The sequence below is a fragment of the Manis javanica genome, chromosome 17 (assembly GCF_040802235.1).
Source record: "Manis javanica isolate MJ-LG chromosome 17, MJ_LKY, whole genome shotgun sequence".
In the NCBI taxonomy this organism is placed as follows: Eukaryota; Metazoa; Chordata; class Mammalia; order Pholidota; family Manidae; genus Manis; species Manis javanica.
Window position 1 is genome coordinate 39,220,390 of NC_133172.1, and position 21,249 is coordinate 39,241,638.

General features: G+C 55.1%; 1 protein-coding gene across 6 annotated transcripts; it reads left to right on the forward strand.

Moving 5' to 3' along the window:
* The first annotated feature begins 14 nt into the window (after nt 1-14).
* On the forward strand, nt 15-20,892 carry KATNB1 (katanin regulatory subunit B1). Of its 6 annotated transcripts, none has more exons than XM_017675666.3 (20): nt 15-74; nt 1,346-1,650; nt 5,848-5,978; nt 8,908-9,025; nt 14,317-14,417; nt 14,783-14,824; nt 15,468-15,551; nt 15,767-15,882; nt 16,303-16,374; nt 16,527-16,677; nt 16,803-16,993; nt 17,102-17,232; nt 17,634-17,684; nt 18,692-18,759; nt 18,875-18,988; nt 19,083-19,232; nt 19,523-19,599; nt 19,680-19,754; nt 20,009-20,125; nt 20,479-20,892. In XM_017675666.3, the coding sequence occupies exons 2-20, from the start codon at nt 1,611-1,613 to the stop codon at nt 20,609-20,611; spliced, it is 1,962 nt and encodes a 653-aa protein (XP_017531155.3). In that variant the 5' UTR covers nt 15-74; nt 1,346-1,610; the 3' UTR covers nt 20,612-20,892. The 6 variants fall into 6 exon arrangements, with proteins under 6 accessions (XP_017531155.3, XP_073082432.1, XP_036881330.2 ...); XM_073226331.1 differs by lacking the exon at nt 15-74 and adding an exon at nt 78-165; XM_037025435.2 differs by lacking the exon at nt 15-74 and adding an exon at nt 96-220 and having other exon boundaries at nt 20,459-20,892.
* The last annotated feature ends 357 nt before the right edge of the window (nt 20,893-21,249 follow it).

The window sequence follows — 21,249 nt, forward strand, 5'->3', positions numbered from 1 at the left end:
TGGAAAAGCGGCAGAAGCGCCTGCTTCGATTGGTCAAGCCTGGCAGGAGGCGGTGCTCCTGCGGCGGCTGAAAGGTGCGATAGGCTGGGGGGGCAGGGCTCTGGGCCGGAGGTTTGTTGTGAGGGTCGGTTGTCAAGCAGCGACCAATCAGGGGAGGGAATGGAGGCAAGTAGGGGTCGCGCCTAGAGCACAGCCTCGGCCTCCGGAGCTGCCCCTGCAGGTGGAGTGGGCAAGTGGGGAGGCAGCGAGGGATTGATGAGTCCTGAACTGGAAAGAGCCTGGCGGATCCGGGCCTGGCTGCGGCGGAGAGGGCGAGGGCTCTAGGCAGGGGATGCTGGGGCCCATGCCCCGCAGACTGTGAGGAGTGGGAGAATCAGGCGCGGCGGAGAAACCAGTCTCAGGATGGGGGCATGAGGGGAAGACCGGGGAGACCGGAAGCAGAGCCGGGGGCCCTCAGGAGAACTGGTGATGATGAATAGGGCCACAGGAAGCAGGAGAGTGAATGAATGGGGGATACTGATAGCAGAGAGGAAGGGCAGTAAATGGGGTCTGGCGAGGCAAGAGCCAAGTTACCGAGCCCAGGAGACAGGATGTGCACTGATGGGGGATCTGGCTTCGGGAAGAAGGGGAGGGAACAGAGGACTAGAGGGGTAAAACTGGAGAAGTCAGGAGAAAGGGGAAGGAGAGGAGAGGTTCATGGGGCAGAGGTTTGGAGGAAGGCGATAGAAGGCTCTACGAGGTGGCTTTTACAGTTGAGTCATACCGACTCATGCCCAGACTGGAGGCCTAGTTCCTAGTACTGTCCTTGGGAATTGCAGGGGCCAGGAGTAGTTAGTTCTCTTGCCTCTTGGACCCTCTTGGATTGGACCCTCAAGGCCCTCTTTGAGATTCTCCCAAGAGATTTCAGGGCCTGTCTGAAGCGCCTCTCATAAGCTCCTATGTTTAGCTTCTGGCTCCACCCCCTATCATACGTCAGATGAAACAGTGACTCCCAGAAATCTGTCTGAACTGCAGACATGTGGACTTCCCCGCCCCACTGCGGCTGCTGCACTTCAGGCAGCCAGCCTCCTGGAACAAAGCCTCCTCGCCTCCCCTCATCCTGGCCTCTGGGAGGACCTTCTTTTTCCCTGTGTTCTGAGTCACCTAGTCTGAGGTGCCCCCTCTCCAGATTCTCAAACCCAATTTGCAGTGCGGCTCTTGACTCTGGTGACATTGGTGGGTATCTATCTTTACCAAGTGGCCTTGGTGATCCAGGGAACTACAGCTACAGTTCTTCAAACCCGGAGTCCCCCAAACTCTCACCAAGTGTTTCCTAACAAGCCATCACCTCTGTTTTGTGTTCCAGCCTGGTGTTGAGCTGAGATGGTTCAAGCCTGACATTCCATGATACAGGATCCCGACAGGCGCTCACAGGCTGCTGCCGTGGCTGCTGTAGATGATTTAAGACCACAAGGCAGTCCGGGGCTGAGAGACGAGGCATTTCCTCTACCTGGATGTGTGGTAACCCCCTGCCAACTTGATTTGTGGATCTGGGGGGGATCCACCCCCACCCCACACAGCAAGTACAGTCTATTTTGTGGGTGGAGCTTCAGGTCCCAGCCAACTGAAGGATGGCCACCCCTGTGGTCACCAAGACAGCCTGGAAGTTGCGTGAGTAGTTTTCATTTTTTATTTCTCACTGTTTGCCTCATTAGCTGCTTATAGCTGGGTGGCCTGAACCTCAAGCTTTGACTCCTATTCCTGGCACAAGGGGGGACTCTCAGGCCTTGAGTAAGATAGACAAAGATGCAAATCCTGACTTTGGCATTTATTAGCTAGATGACATTGGGCAAGTGACTTAACCTCTTTGAGGTTTAGTTTCCTGTCTGTACAATGAGCTAATCACACTTGTATTCCAGAGTGGCTGTGAGATTCCAGTGAGATAGTGAATGTAAAGAAGCACTTTACTGCAGGATTTCCAGTTAGGCTGATGGGCCTGAGAGGACGAGAAATTCTGAAGGATGTTCTTGGCATTTTCAGACATTGGCATCTCACAAGTCAAACTTCCCCCTTCAGATAAAGGCATCTTGGGATGGGGGTGGGGGCGGGAGGGTAGGCAGAGGGATGTTGACAGGGCTCTGGAATTTGACTGAGCATGTGTACCACCCACTCTCACCATTACTCTATTCTAGCGGTTCTCGCCACTTTGCTCTCTTAGGACCATTTTATACTCGTAAAAATTATTGGGACCCCAAAGACTTTCTGTTTATGGGAGTTATAATCTATCGTTAGATATTAATACTGAGATGTTTTACAACAAGAATATACAGTCAAATATGCCATTAGTGATGATGTCATCATGTGTCACATATGTACTGGAAAACTTCACTATATACTTATGAGCAAACAAGTATAATACCATCTTAGTATTATAAAAATAGTTTTGTTCTCTTGTACCCCTTGAAATGACCTTGAGGATCCCAAGTTTCCCCAGATCGTATTTTGAGAACTACTGCTCTACATGCTGGTGCCCTGTGAGGCTTACCCCGACTATAATCACTGGTTTGCATAGGTTTGGTCTGCCCAGACCGGTCGCCCTCTGTTATGAGCTGTGTCTGAGCAGTTTTCAGAAGCTGGGGCAAGGCTCTGTCCCTTTTTAACCTTGGGTTAGAACTTGGGTAAAGCTCTTTTCTGGGCCTCAGTGTCCTCATTTGTAAAATGAGAGGTTTGGCCAGTTTTAAATTGTTCCTCAGCCCTAGGGTTCTGGAAGAACCCTGTTATGAGCTCCCAAGGAGGGTATACTTTGGACAGAGTAACTTTGTATTTTGGAGGATTATGTATCCCTTCAACAGCTGGTCTTTCCTGAGCATAGAACCAGGCACTGGGTTGACAGTTGGGGGGCAAATCTGACAAGGTCCCTATGCAATGGGGCTGAGAGCTGGGGAGAGTGACAGGCAGGAATCATAAAATAATACTCCTGCATTTCTCCTCCAATTCCCAGCTGGGACATGTGCTTTGGAACAGCTAACTAGATGTTGGAGGGGTGAGGGTAGGGGAATGCTATAGGGTGCCTGAGCAGCATGTGTAAAGGCACTGAGGCAGGAAGCTCAGTGCATTGGAAGGGCTCAAAGGAGGCCACAGGCTGTAGCATAGCACAACAGTGGGGAGAATGTGATACCACTGAGGCTGGTGAGGTCTTTAGGGACACCCAGCCCTTCTGAGGGTTTGGCTTTATCGTAAAGGCAAGGTCAAGTCATCAAAGTGTTCAAGCAGGAAGTGATGTGATCAGGCATATTGGGCATCTGCTGACAATTTGATGTGCACAGCACTTCCCATGGGTAAAAGCTGTCTGGAGAGCCCAAGGCCAAATGACCTCTGGCTCTTTGTGGCTCTAGAGTCTGGTGTGGATCAGAGGGTACTTGACTGGCATGGGGTCACCGAAGCCCAGTTATTTGCACTTTCCATTTTGGATGCAAGTCCTTAGCACCTCTAACCAGAATGCTGTGTTCACCTGCTCTGGCTGGGAACAGGGGGCCTAAACTGTGCCACCTGAGCTTGGAAAATTGGCATGGGCCTGTGCCACAGGGCAGGCAGCAGTCACCAGCCTGGCTTGCCAGTAGATGTTGAGGGTTTTTATTTCTTTGTACTAAAATTCCATTCCCAGGCCTGGGCCATTGGTGGTTTGGTTGCTGTCTTTAAGGCCAGAGGTTTTGGGCCAGTGCCCAGTGCCAGGGCCTCTGCCTGGTGTCTGTGGTATGGCCCCATTTCCCCCTGGTGCCTCCAGGGGTTCTACTCAGTTCCTTGTTAGGATGCTTAGAGGGGAGTGCTGGGAGCCCTTCTAGAAGGGCCCAACCTCCAAATCCTTCTCACCCCAAAGTGTGTGCTGCTTCCAGCTGGATGCCCTGTTTCAGAGTGCATTCCCCACTGTCTCCTCACTCCTGGACCTAGAGCAGCCACCCCGGAAACAGTTGTATTGTGAAATAATGGATATCTATAGGGGCAGTGGTCCTGAAACCCAGAGAGGGGTGACAGTGTGCCCAAGAAGGCCCAGTGAGGTGGGGCCCAGCCAGAACATTCCCTGGGAATGGTGAGAGCTGGGCAGACACTCAGGCCTGCAGGTAGGTCCTGGGCCGAGGGCAGTGCATGCGGGACAGGTCTTCAGAGAACTGAAGAGGGCCTGAGGCTTGGGAACGGTGCTCAGGGAGAGGGTAGTTGGCCCTCTTTCTGGGTTGGGCAGTCACTTTGGCCCAGTAAAAGTGCTTGAATAGACAAGAGTTTTTGAGCAGAGCACCCCGGGCAACTGTCCCTCCAGTGTCCAGAGGACAGAAGATGCCACAGCTGGGATGTGGACTAGAGAGGGGCCTAGAACCCTTGGATGCAGTGGTGGGGTGTCCAAGGCCCGGCTGATACTTGGGCCTGCAGGGGACCTCTCGCCCCTGCCTGGCTGGGCTGAGGTGAGGTGTCATCTGTGAGGTTAAGCTGGGGCCTGACCCCCGGGCAGTTCTGGTGGCCTCTCTCAGCCACACTGCTTGGCAAGCAGGCTTCCTGGGCCCAGTTTCCCAGATTCCCTGTGGTCTGAAGCTGGCCCCACAGAGACCCCCAGGCAGGGTGGGGGCCAGAGCTAGAGCGCAGGAGCAGCCCTGTGCAGAACTTCAGCAACGCCCTTTTCCTTGGCATCACCCGAGCCAGCCTCCCAGTTGCCTCAGAGCGTGGGCACGCTGGGGTTTTCCCTCTGCCTTCATGGGGAGACCTGTCTTCTCTTCCTCATTCCCAGGAGGCGCTCACCGGGCACTGGCTTGGGGCCTGAGCTGCCTCTCGGTTCCTTGCCCGAGTTTTGTTCCCTTTGGAGCACTGATGATGCCCTCTGAGGCTTATGGCTGCTGCCCTACTGCTGCCCTACCAGGTCCAGGCCAGGGGCCTGTGTGGCTGCCCACATGGCCCTGTTTTGTCTGGTCGGCCCTCATTCTTACCCCCTCACACCTAGACCTCACAGTCGGCTGCCTCCTGTCCCCTCCTCATGCAGCCCACTCTCCTGTGCCCTCCTGGGGCTCCAATACCCACTCTCTCTATGGCAACTAGCCCTTAGCCTGCCTAACAACCACAGGGCACAGTGCACGGAGCACAGTGTATGGCATGCTCCTGGTGAATCCTCAGCAACTCAACCTGCTAGGCATTATTATGATCGCTATTTACCAGACGAGGAGCCCAGTCCTCAGAGAGGGTGAGGGACTTGTCTAAGGCCACACAGCCTGCAAAAGAGAGCAGCACCTGGTCCATGATTCTGAAGCTGTGGGCTGAACCATAGGTGAGCTCACAGGGGGACAGCATGTCTGGGGTCGGCCTGAACAGTTCTTAAAGGGCGCTCCCCAAAGAGGGTTATGTGTTCCATGAGCAGCAGCCAGGAGGGCGTAGGCAGCACATGGCTTGATAATTTTTATTGTAATAATTGTTTTCATTTTTCTTTTTGTATCATAGAAAAAGTATAGTGAGCATACCAAACTTATAATTTCATGGAGATTAATGCTAAGAGAGAGCTAAATAAAAATAGTTTTAAAAATGAAGCATAGTAAGTTAATAATATTACCAGTTGATGTGCAGAAAAAAGGAGAAAAAGTCTCGAGGCTTAAGGGTGGGACAGAAATGGCTGAAGTTGAGAAATAGTCATTTGTGTCCCAGCCCTGCCCCGACAGCTGGTCCTCCAGCTCATGAGGGGGTGTCTGGCAGCAAAGGGGAGCTGAAGTACACAGGGCCTCCCACTAGGCTTTGGGTGCAAGAGCTGGTAGCTAAGCAGGGCAAGACCCGCCCCTCCTCCACGTGGCCCCATGTCACCCACTGACTGCCTTCTCTGTCTTGCTCTTTCCTGTGTAGAGGAGATCGTCGCCCATGCCAGCAACGTGTCCTCACTGGTGTTGGGCAAAGCCTCTGGGCGGCTGCTGGCTACAGGTGGGGATGACTGTCGTGTCAACTTGTGGTCCATCAACAAGCCCAACTGCATCATGGTGAGCCTCAGCTAGCCAGTAGGGACAGGGCAGGGGCCTGGAAGGCGATGTGGGTTGGGCAGGACTGGGGACTGGTGAGCAGCAGGTGGCTTTTCAGGCTCTGTCAGGCCCAGGGCACCCAGATAAGTGGCTGGGCACTCAACACAAGGGTAGAGGGACATAGCATAAAGTCATTGCCTTTTCAGCCCTCTACCCAGGAAGGTCCCAGACTGCCCAGGATGGCTGGAACAGTGGCCGGCCCTCAGGAATGGGAGTGCCGCCTGATGGTTGGGCAGAACTCCAGAACCTGTGTGGTTGAGCTAAAATGAGCCCTTTCGCCAAGGTTGAGGCTTACAGCCCTTCTCTGCCCACCAGCCCATTGGACCTCCTCTCAGCTGCATAGGGGGTTGCTTTGATTCATTTCCCACCTCAGTCCACAAAAAGGATTTGGGGACACTTGGTTGGAGCTGGTTAGAGAGCTATTTTTAAATAGCACTTTCCTCCTGCTTACACAACTAATTCAGTGCCAAAAACTGTCTTCCAAAACAGGAAAGCACAAAGGAGTCAAAAATACGAAAATGAATTACACATAGTTTCATCGTCCAAAGACCACCATAGTTCATAGCTTGGTCTGTGTCCTTCTTGGTGTTGCTGTAGCTATATACATGCATATGCATGTATATGTGGACTTGTGTGTGTCACCTGGTTTTTAAGATAACAGTATTGTGAACATTTTCCTATGTCAACAAATAGCTTTTTACAACAGGATTGTCAAAGGCTCCATGGTGTTCCACTGTAGGGATGAGCTGCCGTTAGCTCGGCCACACCCTATTTCCTATACCTGGAAGGTCATTTGCTCAGCCACCCGTGGTAAACATCCTCATCCACCTAAATCTTTGAGCAGATTTGTGATCATTGCATGAAATTCAAGGGTGTGCACTTTTTAAAAAGCTTTCAAAACATACTGCCAAATTGCCCTCCAGGAATCAATTTACATTGACCGCAGCAGCATGGCACCTGCCCTCTCCCCCGATGGCCCTGCCAGCACACGGCACTAGCAGTCTTTTGACCCTTGGCCAAGTAAAAACAGAAATAAAAGGGGATGGGAGGTGATGTTTATTGGCAGGAACTTAATCACCTCAGTGTTTTTGTGAGATTGGCAGAGGCCTAAGACCTGACCTGAACCACTGTCAGGGTGAGGAACAAAATTGAAATTGTTTTGTTTTGTTGCATTTTGTTTAGGGCTCAAATGTGTTTTCCCCCTTGAAATACCAAAGTAATGTACACACATTGTAAAAGACTAAACAAAGACTGGCAAAAAATGGACATGAAGTGACCCCATACTGTCATCCCCAGACAAGCACAGTGAGCACATTGTGGTCTGGCCTCTACCCTTACCTTCTTAGACCAGGAGCAGCCACCCCTGGGCCTCTTCCTGTCCTCACCACAGAGCAGGCCTCTCAGTGCCTGCAGCCTGCCACCATTTCTCCTTTAGGATTGACACACATGCTCCCCTGTGCAGCCATCCACATGTATCTGTCTCTGAGTGTTTTTGAGTAGGTATGAATTCATATAGTTCAATATCCAATGATACTGTCTTCCTTCCTCACCTGACCTCCACATCCCTCCCAGAGACAACCACAGCTCTGTGCCCTTCCAGAATCATTTTATACCTTTGTGAGCAAATAGGTATGTGCCCCGTTCCTCTTTTTGCACAAACAGTATCCTACTATATACACTGTCCTCCATCTTTTTTTCACCTAAAAGTATCATGGAGATTCATCTTTATCATATTCAGAGGGTTGCCTCATTCATTTTTATGACCAAATAGGGTTCCAGTTGCATGGGTGACCACGGATGACCACAGCTTATCCGGTTGTTTCCCTGTGATGGGCTTCTGTATTGTTGCCAGTGTGTTGTTGTGAGACTCAGTACAGTACACAGCTTGGGCCACGCTTCCAGGTGTTTGAGTGTGTACGCGGTACGCTCCCTGTGGTGGAGCTGCTGGCATGAAAGGAATGTGCACTTCTAAATGTGGGGAGATTTTGCCCACTTGTCCTCCATGGAGTTTGTGCTCCTTTATACTCCTGCTGGCAACGTTTGGGATCCAGACAAGCTTGTAACTGTCTGGCCTTTGGGTAGTTCTGCTGAGGAGCATTTTTCCCCTACCATCCCCAGCACCCATGGGGGTTCTTCTACCATCCCAACCCCCATGGGAAATACTGGCTTAGCAAATGCTGACAGTCACCACTGTGCCTTAGTGTGGCTGGTGCTGGCGGGGAGTGACAGATGCCATGGACTTCAGATCCCAGCCATGCCAGTACTTCCTGTGCTTCTGAGGGGCCAGGCCTAGGACCTGGGCTCAGAACCTGCCCAGCTCAGCCTGCACCAAGTTGGGTGAGAATTTTTCCAGGAGAGTTACTTCCTGGTTTTCTGGGCTCCATGAGCCCCTGCCTAGGAGCATAGCAGGGTCCTCCAGCAGGGGCAACCCATAGGCACCCAAGCATTACAGAGGGGCGAGATGTGTCCCACTGCCAAGCCAGGCCTCAGTTCTGCCATGGTGTCCCCTCTGAGGGGCTTGGGCCAGGCAGAATGGAGACGTGAGCAGAGCCGAGGTGGGTGGTGTTCGGACTCAAGGCTGAAGAGTCAGCCGCTCCCCTCCAAGGGGCCCAGGGCCATTTCTGCAGGTAGTGTCCCTGTCAGAGGCACTGTGGGCAGTGGGAGGGGGTTGGAGAGGTTGGGGTCTGGCCCACTTTTAGCTCTGGAAGCTAAGGCCAGGAAAAGCAGCTGCTCAGCCTGTATGTAGGAGAGCCTGCAGGTGGCTCTGTAGAGCGCGCCCTCCCTGCTTGAGTTGCTTCTCATTGATGCCCTTCCAGGGGACCCAGGATTTGGGGCAGCAGCTGAGGGTTTATCCACGGAGTGAGCTGAAGCTGCCACCCTCTCTCCACAGAGCCTGACCGGTCATACGTCCCCAGTGGAGAGTGTCCGCCTCAACACCCCCGAGGAGCTCATTGTGGCTGGCTCCCAGTCGGGCTCCATCCGCGTCTGGGACCTGGAAGCTGCCAAAAGTAGGCATTGCCTTCTCCACGTGCACGCCTGCGGTTGTGTTTGTCTCAAGCTCTGAGCTGCTTCCTCCAGGAAGTCTATGCTGACTAGGCTTCTGTAGTTGGGGTGCTTCTCTCCTGGAGTGCTGGCCGGACAGTGTGGCGACCCCCCTCTCCCTGAGCCTGGCAGCAGTCCCTGCTGGCTGAGTGCTGGCACCAGGGAGGCACCCAAGAAATGTCTGAATGGACAACTGGGTGGATGGGTGGGTGGGTGTCTATGTGACTTCAGAATCTGGAAGGACATTAAGGGCCACAGGGGGGCCACACAGGATGCAAACAAGTAAGGTGGCTGTGTGGGGAGAACTGAGGTGCAAGTGCCCCAACTTAGGCAGCCTGCAGGAATGGGGTCTAGGGTGACCAGGTGATGTTTCCTTGTACTTTTGTTTGTTTGCTCCAATTCAGTTTTCATCTTTATAAAGGTTATACATAGTTTGAAAAGTCAACTACTGTTAGTTCTACAAATGATCGGGATGGGAGAAGAGCCTTTGCCTGACTCCTTCCTATTTTCAGGAGAGGCCTCAACCTCCTGCCCTCTAACTGGGGTTTTGGATTTCCTCTACTTTACCTCTCTGTTTTGTGCATTAGTCTCTACCTCACTGGGGCAGATGAGAATTTAGCCTTCAGAGCCACCCCCAAACTCTGCACTCATGATACTGCCCTTCCACCTCTCACTGTTACTTTGTAAATATTTAATGTTTATATTACCAGGACCATATAGATATTATTCAGAGCTGATTACATCTCTTCTCTTTTTATAACTTTTTTCCTAGAGTTAATAATTGTTTTTCTTTGTTTAATCTGTATGTTTTCTCTGTCTTTATTACCAACTCTTTCCCAGATTCTCTGCCAGAAGAGTGAACCTCCTCCTTGAGTTTACCCTCAAACCCATCCTGTACCTGAGGTGTCTCTTCTCAGAACCTCTCTCCCCCAGGGCCTAGTGGAGCAGCCTGGCTGTCACCGTGGGGCCCTCTTGTCTCCTTTGCAGGGAATTCTCTCCATCTCTGTTGCACCAGATCCCATGTTGCCACCTTTCTCGTCTTCTCCCTTTTTGATGGAGCATATTCTTTTGTAACTTTCTGAGCAAAGGTGCATGACTGGCAGTTTAGAGACCTTCCGTGACTGAAAATGCCTTTATGCGCCCCCCCACCCCCACCCCATCCTATTTTTGAGTTTGAATGTAGGATTCTAGGTTGGAACTCCTTTTACTTGAGGATCTTGCAGGTGTAGCTACATGGTCTTTTAGGCTCCAGGGCTGCTGTTAGGTCAGGCCAGCTGTCCACCTCCCCACCCCCCACTCCTTTTGCCAGGCTTGTAGGTGCCTTGTCCCAGTGTCCTGAAGTGTCACAGCAGGGAACCTCAGTGTGGGCCTATTTTCATTCTTATGCTAGATCCTCGCCTGGGCTCTTCCTGTCTGTAAATTTGTGCCCTCAGTTCTGGGCCAAGTGGAGAGTCTCGCCTTCCCTAAAAGGGGGGCTGCCTTTCAGCCTTAGCCTGCTGTTGCCACATGGAAGTGTGGGCACAGGATTGCCAGCTGCTCTGATTTTTTTAAGAGAAGCTGGGAATCTGGAAGTTTATGTGGAACCCACCTGTTTCTAAATACTGACAGCTAATTCAGCACTTTTTTTTAGAACACTGTGCAGGCCAATACTGAGAGGTCTGAGTAAAACCCGTTTGCTTGCTACTTCTTGCCAGCGTCTAGTCTGGACCTTCAGCACGCCGGGTGGGAGGCCATCTGCTACCTGAGGGACAGGAGAGGAAATGACAGCATGGATTTTGCCAAGGCTGCTTTTTCCAGAAGCCCCCTTGCCTGATTGAGATGGAAAGGTCCTTCAGGGCCTCTCCTGTGCCACAGCTCTGCCTCTGCTGCAGGATGGCGGCTGTCAGCCATGCGTATCGAGTAGCCAGTTTCATTCTGCTCAGGAACAGTGGTCTTTTTGTGTAGGTGGTCCTCCAGAAAGATGGTGCCCCTGGGCCTCAAGAAGTATGCTTGCCCACGCAGTGATGGGCAGCCTAAGAAAGATTGAGCCCCACCACCTCTTAGATAACAAACAGGGCCTACGTGCTTAGTGTCTCAGCCTGTGGCCCCACCACCTGGCCACACTCAGGAGCCAGGGCATGCTGGGCATCGCCGGGCTCGAGGGGCCAAGGAGGGGCAGGCCCGGGCTGGCTGGGCTCTCACTGAGAAAGCAAAAAGGCTTGGACAAATGGTGGTTCACTTCCTAGGAAGCCCAGGACCCGAATCCCTATGGATGGCACCAGCCATCCATTCACTGAGGAACAAGGAATAAAAGAGAGAAGCCAAGGGTGCCGTGCTTTCTCAGCCACGACTATCTCACGTATCAGGGAAACGTGAGGAAGTCTGTGAGGTGGGCGGAGAAGGAAACTGAAGACCTCTGGAATTCCTGGGCCCTTGACCAGGACTGGCTACTGTACAAGGAGTTCATTACAGACACACAGCCCAGACCCCACTTCTGATTCACTAGTGGGGTGGGCCCAGAATCTGGCATTCAGTAAGCTTCCAGGTGATTCTGTCACAAAACCAGGTTGGCAGGGACCCCTTATTTGACAGATGGGCAAACTGAAGCCCAAAAAGGTCCCTGAACCTGTTGAAGACCCTTTGGCTGGAAGGGGTGGAACCTGGGACTCAAATCTTCATGTCAACACTCCCATCCCAGTACTGTCCACTCTGCCATTTGTGGGTTCAACAATGGAAGAGACGTTTGCCCTCAGCAGCTTGGGCAGGAAGAGCTAAGACCTTAGGCCTATCTCCATCCCCACCCACTGCAGTGTGAGGGAAAGTGACAGAAACATTTGGCACCCAGGTGCAGATGGGGTTCTGAAAGGGCTGCCTGACTGTCACACTGGGCGCCTCACAGGGCAGCCTCTTACTGCAGGTTTAGGCAGAGGCCAAGCAGCTCTTCAGCTGGGGGGCTTGGAAGTTCCCACATGGGGCGGACAGACTCTGGAGGCCCCTCGACCTATGGCTCCTGAATCCTGGGATGGGGACCAGCATCAGAAGGCCTTCAAGGGCCCTCCTGGGACAAGAGTAAGGGCAGATGTCACACCTGAAGAATGTGGTCCTGCCTGCTTTCCACGGCACAGTCAGAGGGGAGGGTGGGCCAGCCAGTCAGCCCACAGGAGGGTGGCCTGTGCTTCATGAAGCCAGCCCATGCAGGGGTGGGACCTACCATATCCTTTCAGGGCGGGGCAGGATTTTGGAAATCTTGCTGTGGGGTGCAAAGCAGGTGGGCTAGGGGTTGGGTGTGGACCGGAGCAGGAGCCAGCATGAGTCTGCACTGTCCAGACCCCAGACTGGGCAGCATGTCCCCAAGGCCTTGGCCAGCCAAGCAGCGCTGAACCCCAGATGGCAGGTGACAACTACAGGGGCAGCTGTTCAGGCTTTGGTGCAAGTGAATTAGGCATTCATTCAACAAGCATGGTAGGCACCTTGTCATTCTATGAAAGATAGAAAGGTGCCCAGCAGGCCTGCTGCAGGGGATATCCAGTAGGATGGGCAGATGTGGTGGGTGATGGGTAGAGGGATGCACTTTGTCCTCAGGCAGGTGACAACTGAGCAGCTCACTTTCATCGGGCCTGTAAGCGTGCCTGGCCCTGTCCTAGAAGCTTTAGACAAATGAGTTCCCTTGACCCAAGTAAAGGGTCACATGGTAAAGCATGCTGGTCAGGAGTCAGTGTGTGGTTTAAGTTCTGGCTCTGCACCCTGCTGATCAGCCTCAGGCCCTCACCTCCCTCCTGGTTGTTTTGGCGGTGGGGGGTGCTGATGCCCTGAAGTCACTCAACCCGCTCTTGGCACACTAGCAGTGCTCAGCAGGCATCCTGGGGACATCACTAGGACCAGAAGACAGAACCAGGTCATGTGCTCTGAGGCCTGAGGAAGAGACAAGTTCCAGCTTGGGGGACAGAGGAGGGGATGAAGAAGGCAGAGCTCAGGCAGGAAGAGATGACAACAAGAATAATTACCACAGGCATTTATGGAGTACTTGACCTTGTGTCAGGCCCATACTAAGCGCTTTATGCCCATTTTCTTGCTTAATTCTGGCCATGATCTGTTAGGAGGCTCAGGGAGGGTGAGGTATTGCCCAGAGTCATACAGCCAAGTGAGGGGCAGCACCAAGAGTGATCCAGTTGCATCTGGCTCCAGTGCCCTAGCCCTGGCCCTTGAGGGATGGAGACACTCACACACGAGTTGGCTTAGACCTTGACTCTCGTACCTTAAGCACTGTGTCTGGAGTCGGCTTGATTATCTCCTCCAACAGAGCACTCACTACCTCCCAAGGCACTGTTTCACCTTGGCTCAAGCCTAGGGATCGTGGCCTCCCACACCCCTTGGCCCCAGCACTCATGGAGTGATCGGTTTCTTTCAGACAGCAAAGTTATAAATCTTTCAAAAGACAAGACACATGAGGCCAGAAAGAGGAGCCAATTTAAGTGGACCAGAGACTCCTCTGAGACAGAAACACAAGATTTGCCTGTGGGCACAGCTGGACCTGGCGGCAGAGGTGCCTGCGAAACCATGAAGGATGTGGGATGTGGTTTCCCAGGGCAGCAGGAGGTGACAGGCCCCTGCCCCTAAGGGTTCTGAGGCTCACATCCTCCTGGTGTTTTCTTGGTGCTCAGGGCCACCCCCAGGATCCCTCGAATCGGTGGCTGGCGTAAGCACTGGGTACTCCCTCCACTTGCCCTCCTTGGGTCCTTTTCCCACCACTTCCCTCTGCCTAGCATCCTCCCTCATCCTCCATCCACTGACGTCATGCTCAGATATCACCTTCCCCCAGAGGCCTTCCTAGATTTCTCATTTCAACCAAGCAGCTGCTCCCCAGCTTGGACCTCTGCTTGTGCTGTCTCAGCTGTGGTGGGATGCCGCCGACCATAAGCTTCGTGTCCGTGGGGCCTGAACCAGCTGCGGTAGCTGGCTCTGCTGGCTCTGGGCTTTGCTCTGGGGAGAGCACATGGGGACGAGCCCAGAGGCACAAGCTGCAGAGAGGGTGCAGTTCGTTTTCTGAGGGCTCGAGTAATGACAGAAATCGCTGTCATCTCTCAGAAGAAAAATAGGATGATTAGTTAGGGTGCTAGGACCCTGGCTGATTTTTCTCCCTGTTTTGAGAGTTTGGGTTATTGTCCCATTTTGCCACGTAGATAATATTAAAGTGCACACAAATGAGCATCCCAGCCTCTCCTATGCTAGTGGTCTTGTTTGCCTCTCATGCTGTTGTCTCTGCTTTCTTCCTTGTTAGTTCTTCGCACACTTATGGGACACAAAGCCAACATCTGCAGCCTGGATTTCCACCCCTACGGCGAGTTCGTAGCTTCAGGTTCTCAGGATACGAACATCAAAGTGAGACACCACTCTGACCGGCAGTGGGACTGGGCCTGCATGTCCTGCTTGGGGGTGGACTTTCAGCCTGTATGGGTGCATCTTCCCTGTGTGTGGCATCCACAGCCTCCCGGGGGAGTGGGGGTGGCATGTGGAAACATTTGCCAGACATTTCTGCTTAGAATGCCCAGCTTTACTGAGCAGTTTCTGAACCCCTGTCATTTTGGGGTGTAAGGATCTGGAGGTACACAGAGTTCCTCTCTGCTCATGGCCCCACCCTACCCTCTGAGCCAGGCTCCAGGACTGTGCTTGACTTGGCCTCCTAGCCCCAGCCCGCCCTGGCTGTGACCTGTGCTGACTCTGCCCCTCTGCTCCTCTCCCCACAGCTCTGGGACATAAGGAGGAAAGGCTGTGTCTTCCGATACCGGGTAAGGAAGGCGTCCTCTGTCAGTCATGCCATGAGCACTGTGCAGTCCTGGAGCACAGGGTGGTGCCCAGGCCCTGGCAGGGGCTGGAGGGGACTGCTTTCCGACATGGGGAGAACATGAGAAACCAGAGTCCAAATGAGAAATATGAGTCTGGGGTGCAGCAGGAGTGCCAAGGGTGGTCCACCTGGAACCCCAGCTTTCCGTGAGGGCCCCAGAGCCCTATTACCTGGACTGTGCTCCACACTGTGGTTTTTGCAGGCAGGTAACAGGTGTCACTAGGTGAAGGGACTTCCTGTTCAAATGAGTTTGGAAGCACTGAGTTCAATAAGTAAGTATTTTTGGAGGTTTTTAGACCTTTTGACATTAAGAGAGGGTATTTAACTCTCCAAAGGGAGATATAAGACGCATTGTTTCCTAAACTATCTGACCATGAAATCTTGATTTCTTGGGGTGTCCTGCAGGACGGGGAGTCCATGACCACATGTGGAGAAGTGTCCCTCTGTGACATCTCCCACACGTGGCCATCTGTCCCCTCCTTGCCTATTCCCCAGGAGGCACCATGTGTCGAGAGTAGGGTTGGAGGCGGGTGGTGGAGGGGGGCCCAGGCCCCGAGGGTGAGCTCAGTGCTCTGTGCTCTCCTCAGGGGCACAGCCAGGCTGTGCGGTGTCTCCGGTTCAGCCCCGACGGGAAGTGGTTGGCATCAGCCGCAGATGACCACACAGTGAAGGTACCTCCCGGCCTGACTTGGGCCCAGGGCTGGGCTCTGGGGTCTGCTGATTACACGCAGGCTGGGTCCTCACCTCCCTCCTGATCGGACTCACGGGTCCCAAGCCTAGCCAGAGCGGAAGGTGGTCTGTGGCTGGAGAGCTCAGGCAGGAGTAGAGGGAGGGCAGGCAGCAGAGGTGCCAGGCCTGGTCCTGACCTCCACCTGCTCTGCCCCAGCTCTGGGATCTGACTGCTGGCAAGATGATGTCTGAGTTCCCTGGCCACACGGGGCCTGTCAACGTGGTGGAATTTCACCCCAACGAGTACCTCCTGGCTTCTGGCAGCTCTGACAGGTAAGAAGGAGAAACAGGGCCTCCCGCCTGTGACTGCTGTCCTTCACATCTCTGTCCACTGTTTGTATGTGTTTATCTGTCTGTCCCAGAGCACCATGCCTGGTGATCCTGTGTAGACTGAACTGACTTTCAGCCAAGCCAAGATGGACCCTGGTCCCATGTCCCCCAGCTCTGGCTCCTTGGCCCCAGTGTCCTAGCCCTCCATGGCATGTCCAGATCCAAGGCCTGTGTTCATCTCCCACCTGCTGAGTCCCCTCCCCGTGCCTGTGCAGGGCCAGCCTGGGCCCAGGCATTGCTCTTAGGGGCCCCAGCCCAGGGAGGAAGGTGTCTGGAAAGAAGTGGGCTTTCTGGGCCCATGGACCCGTGTGGAGGCCAGCATGGGGGCACTGGTTTCCCAGCACAGCCTGGCTGCCTTTGCAGGACCATCCGTTTCTGGGATCTGGAGAAATTCCAGGTGGTGAGCTGTATTGAAGGGGAGCCAGGGCCTGTCAGGTACGCAGGCCACTGGGTGGTGGGCCCGGCCCTCCTCCTGGGATATGGATGTGGTGGGCCTTTCTCCTCCCCTCTCTGGTCCCCCTTATCTTGAGCTGCCCACAGCCTCCCTGGGTTTCCTGGGATCCATGGCCCACTCTTACCTGACGCAGGAGCGTCCTCTTCAACCCCGATGGCTGCTGCTTGTACAGTGGCTGCCAGGACTCGCTGCGTGTCTATGGCTGGGAGCCCGAGCGCTGCTTTGATGTGGTCCTAGTCAACTGGGGCAAGGTGGCTGACCTGGCCATTTGCAACGACCAGCTGGTGAGAGAGCCACCGCCCATACCCACCCTTCCCCCTGGCTGCCACCCAGCTTTGCTGGGATCCTGCCCACCCATACCCCAGCTGCTGCTGGAAGGGTCGCGCCCCAGCTCTGCTGCTTCCTGCAGATAGGTGTGGCCTTCTCCCAGAGCAATGTCTCCTCTTACGTGGTGGACCTGACGCGAGTTACCAGGACAGGCACAGTGGCCCAGGGCCCTGTGCAGGACAGCCAGCCCCTGGCTCAGCAGCCGCCCCACCCCAGTGCCCCGCTTCGCCGCATCTACGAGCGGCCCAGCACAGCCTGCAGCAAGCCTCAGAGGTGGGGTGCTCAGGGCAGGGGTGGGGGAGGGTGCGCCGCAGATGGGCCATCGCTGGGAAGGCTTTGGGGAGCCGTCCCAGCTCACTTTGGCTCGCCCTGCACCCTCAGGGTGAGGCGGAACTCGGAGAGCGAGCGCCGCAGCCCCAGCAGCGAGGACGACCGGGATGAGCGGGAGTCTAGGGCTGAGATCCAGAATGCCGAGGACTACAATGAGATCTTCCAGCCCAGGAACAGCATCAGTGAGGCCTGCACCCCCTCCGCCCCCTGAGCTCCAGCGTCCCCCCCATCTGTGGGATGGAGGCAGACAGTTCTCTCCAGGGATGTCAGTGGCATTTATGTCGCTCCGTTCCCTTAGCTTAATCCCCAGCCCACACCTGGGCCAGGTTCTGTTCCCTGCAGCCCCTCAGTGCCCCTTCCTGCCCTGAGCAAAAGGACCCACAGGAGCAAGAGGGTGGGAGGAGGTAGGTGGAGGATCTGGACGGCTGGGAGAAGGGGCATGGATCTGCAACTGCGGGTGCCTGGGAGCACCTTCCGTCCCATGTCCTGACAGGGCCCTGGGTCCAGGTCAGCCCAGCCCGAAGGCTCAGACGGGAGCCCTGGGCTGACCTACATGAGTCCCCAGCCTGCTCTGCCTCTGCAGGTCGGACTCCACCCCGAAGAAGTGAGCCCTTCCCTGCACCCCCGGAGGACGGTGAGTCAGGGCCAGAGCCTGGCTTCCCTGGGCCTCCAGCTCCCCAGGTCCCCCTCCCATGGTGCAGTCCCAGCATCTCCCACTGGCTCTTTCCCCTCCAGTTGCCCAAAAGCACCTACTGTGTGCTAGGCCCCTGTGTGAACAAGGTAGGCAGCTGCTCAGCCCACACCCTAGTGAGGGGGCTGACTGGTAGACACAGCTACACAGATGGGTCTAAAGAGGGACACAGCTGCAGGACATGAGCGAGCCAGGCATGGGGAGGGGGCATGGTAGATGGGGGATGGGGCTCTGACCCACCAGGAAAGAGAAGAGGCCCAGAGCTGGCAGCCGGGCACTGCAGGCCCAACTGGTGTGAGGGTATGTGTGGAAGGGGTAGGTGAGAAAACATGATCTTCTTTGTGACTTGGGAGGAAGATAGGTGGGCACCTTGTCCTGCATCCTGCCCCTCCCTTCCACCTGGCTTTCTCCTCAAGGCACCATCTTCTTCGGGGCCGGGTTTCTGAAGGGCCTCTTCCTCCTGTGCTTCCCACTCACCATCCACTCACCTCCAGGCCCCCCAGCACAAAGGTGCTCCACCCCTAGTGAGGTGACAGGCTTTTACTCCCTGGAGCTTCCTGGGTCCCATCCACACGCAGAGCTTGATGCCTGCTTTCTGTTGGACCAGTGGTTGGGTGCTCCCCTTACACACACACACACACACACACACACACACACACACACACACACACACACACACACACACACACACACACACACACACACACACACACACACACACACACACACACACACACACACACACACACACACACACACACACACACACACACACACACACACACACACACGCTGCTCCTTCCCTGGCATCCTGGGCCGCCCCACTGCTTCTGGCTCCATCAGCCCTAATTGCAGATGCTACCCTGAGTTCCCCCCTGAGCCCTGCCACCTTCTTGCCAGGCCCTTTTCCTGGCCTGACCTGACCCAGTGATGTGTTCCTTTTACTGCAGACATGGCCACAGCCAAGGAGGCAGCAAAGCCCAGCACAGCCATGGACACCCAATTCCTGGTGCCAAACGTATGTCCAGGTGGAGGGGGCGTGGCATGGGCAGCCTCCCATGTTGGCAAGGGTTTGGGGAGGGAGGACAAAGAGGCCTCAGGCTGGCCATCTGCTAAGCTCTGGGCCCCTCCAGGTTGAGGTCCTGCCCCGGCCCCCGGTTGTCACTCCCACCCCCAAGGCTGAGCCTGCCATCATCCCTGCTGCCCGGAATGAGCCCATCGGGCTGAAGGCCTCTGACTTCCTGCCTGTGAGTGGAGGCCCGCCCACTTGTGACTGGGGTGGAGGCCCATGGGTCGAGGGCAGAACTTTGCTGCCAGCATCTGGGTGCTCATCCCTTGCAGGCCATGAAGATCCCCCAGCAGGCAGAGCTGGTCGACGAGGATGCCATGTCACAGATCCGAAAAGGCCATGACACCATGTGCGTGGTGCTCACCAGTCGCCATAAGAACCTGGACACCGTGCGGGCTGTGTGGACCACAGGTGACATCAAGGCAAGCACCACCTCTGCCCTGGGCTTAGGGCTGAACCAGGAAGAGGTCACACAAGAAAACGAAACAGTAGGAGCCAAGCAGCCCCATCCCCATGCCGTGACTGACTTTATTTCTGCCACCATCATCAACACAAGCTGCCATTTACTGAGCACCTATTTATGGGCCTGGCCTTGCCCTCGTCATCTTAGGTGCAGTCTTATTAACACCCCACAATCAGCCCCATCACCACACCACACCCAGCAGGGACCCCTGTGCCCAGTCCCCTCTTGACGGGTGCTCTGTTTGCACAGACGTCAGTGGACTCAGCTGTTGCCATCAATGACCTGGCAGTGATAGTGGACCTCTTAAACATTGTCAACCAGAAAGCGTAAGTGGCTGCAGCGGGGGGAGTGGGCAGAACATGCGAGGCCAAGTGCTGAGGCTACATGTCCCTGGGCCTCTCCCCAGTTCCCTGTGGAAGCTGGACCTGTGCACCACAGTCCTACCGCAGATCGAGAAGCTTCTGCAGAGCAAGTATGAGAGGTAAGTGTGGGGAAGCCACACCTGCTTCACAGGGTAGGGAGGGAGGCAGGAGTCTCCTTCGGGGACCTCAGGAAGGACCTCCAGGGCTAGTGCCCATGTGCTGTGGCTGTGCGACATCCCTGTCCCCTCCAAGGTCGAGGGCCCAGAGTGAAAACAAGCCCATGCTGCCTCTGGCCTGTCTCTGCCCTCTGTCTTTGTATACTTCACTCTGTTTACCTTTCTGTGTGGCTCCATCCATCCATCCACCTTTGCAGCTATGTCCAGACAGGCTGCACCTCCCTGAAGCTGATCCTACAGCGGTTTCTGCCCCTGATCACTGACATCCTGGCAGCCCCGCCCTCCGTAGGTGTGGACATCAGCCGGGAGGAGAGGTGAGGGGCCAGCTGGGTGTGTGTTGGGGGCAGGGGTGCTATCCCAGGGGAGGACACACAGGCCTAGGGAACAGCTGCTTGTTGATGGTCCTGCTGAAACAGTTTAGAGGAAGTGACTGTACAGGGACAGTGATTGAGCACATGGGCTTGGGAAGCCGGAACCAGTGTTTCTCTATGGCCTGGCTTTGCCCTGAGCCCTAGCAGGACCTGGTGGGTCCTGTGCTCTGGGCATCAGCCTTGCCCTGGCAGGAGGAGTGGCAGTAGTTGGTTGGGAAGGAAAGGCCCCAGGGTTGGGCAGGAGTCACGGTGTCCATGCTGGCTGGCTGCTTCCAGCACTGCCCCTCTCCCCCTAGGCTCCACAAGTGCCGGCTCTGCTACAAGCAGCTCAAAAGCATCAGTGGCCTCGTCAAGAGCAAGTCAGGCTTGAGTGGCCGCCACGGCAGTGCCTTCCGCGAGCTGCACCTGCTCATGGCCAGTTTGGACTGAGAAGCTCAGTGGGTGGGGGCACCCAAGGTCCCTTGGGTCTGGCCTCAGCCCCCACTCCTATTCCGTGTGCCCAGTGGCCCATGAGCCTCTGCGTGGCCCCACTGCTGCCCTCTAGCCATTCTGGAGGCGGCAGTGCTGGCCTGCTGGCCACCTCCACAGCCCTGAGCTCTCCTGTAACAGCTGCACAGCTTTGCCCAGCTCCTGCTTCTTGGGGCAGTGAACTGAGCCCTAGGGCAGCTGCTGTAATTTATAAGGCGAATTTTATTAAATTTGTAACTATTTCCTGGTTTCCTTGCTGTAAGGGGCATCTCCCAGGCCGAGGATTGCCTGCTTGGCGTGCCAGACAGTGTGCCCAGCAGGGGGCAGCAGAGTGACAGGCTGGTGGGAAAGGGTAAATTCAGACTTGAGGGAGGGAAGGCAGCAAGTCCTTTCACTGGCTAGGAGAAACAGGAGAGGGGTGGGCGCCACGAGCCCATCACCTCTATCTCAGCCACACTCCCAGCTGTCATCTGGATGCCTCTAAGACCAGCCAACAGCTGTACACTACAGGGTGCCAGGGCCCCAGCCTTGTAGGTATGGCCACCACCCTCTCCAGTCCCCTGGCAGGCCCCCAGGGACAGAATTGGAAGGGCAGCTGC

Excerpts from the sequence above, each read along its gene's own strand:
- KATNB1 (XM_017675666.3), top strand. The coding sequence starts at position 1,611 with ATGGCCACCCCTGTGGTCACCAAGACAGCCTGGAAGTTGC. Across the intron at positions 17,233-17,633 it reads CCAGCCCAGGAACAGCATCA|GTCGGACTCCACCCCGAAGA; the intron begins GTGAGGCCTGCA and ends CTGCCTCTGCAG. Across the intron at positions 20,126-20,478 it reads GACATCAGCCGGGAGGAGAG|GCTCCACAAGTGCCGGCTCT; the intron begins GTGAGGGGCCAG and ends CTCTCCCCCTAG.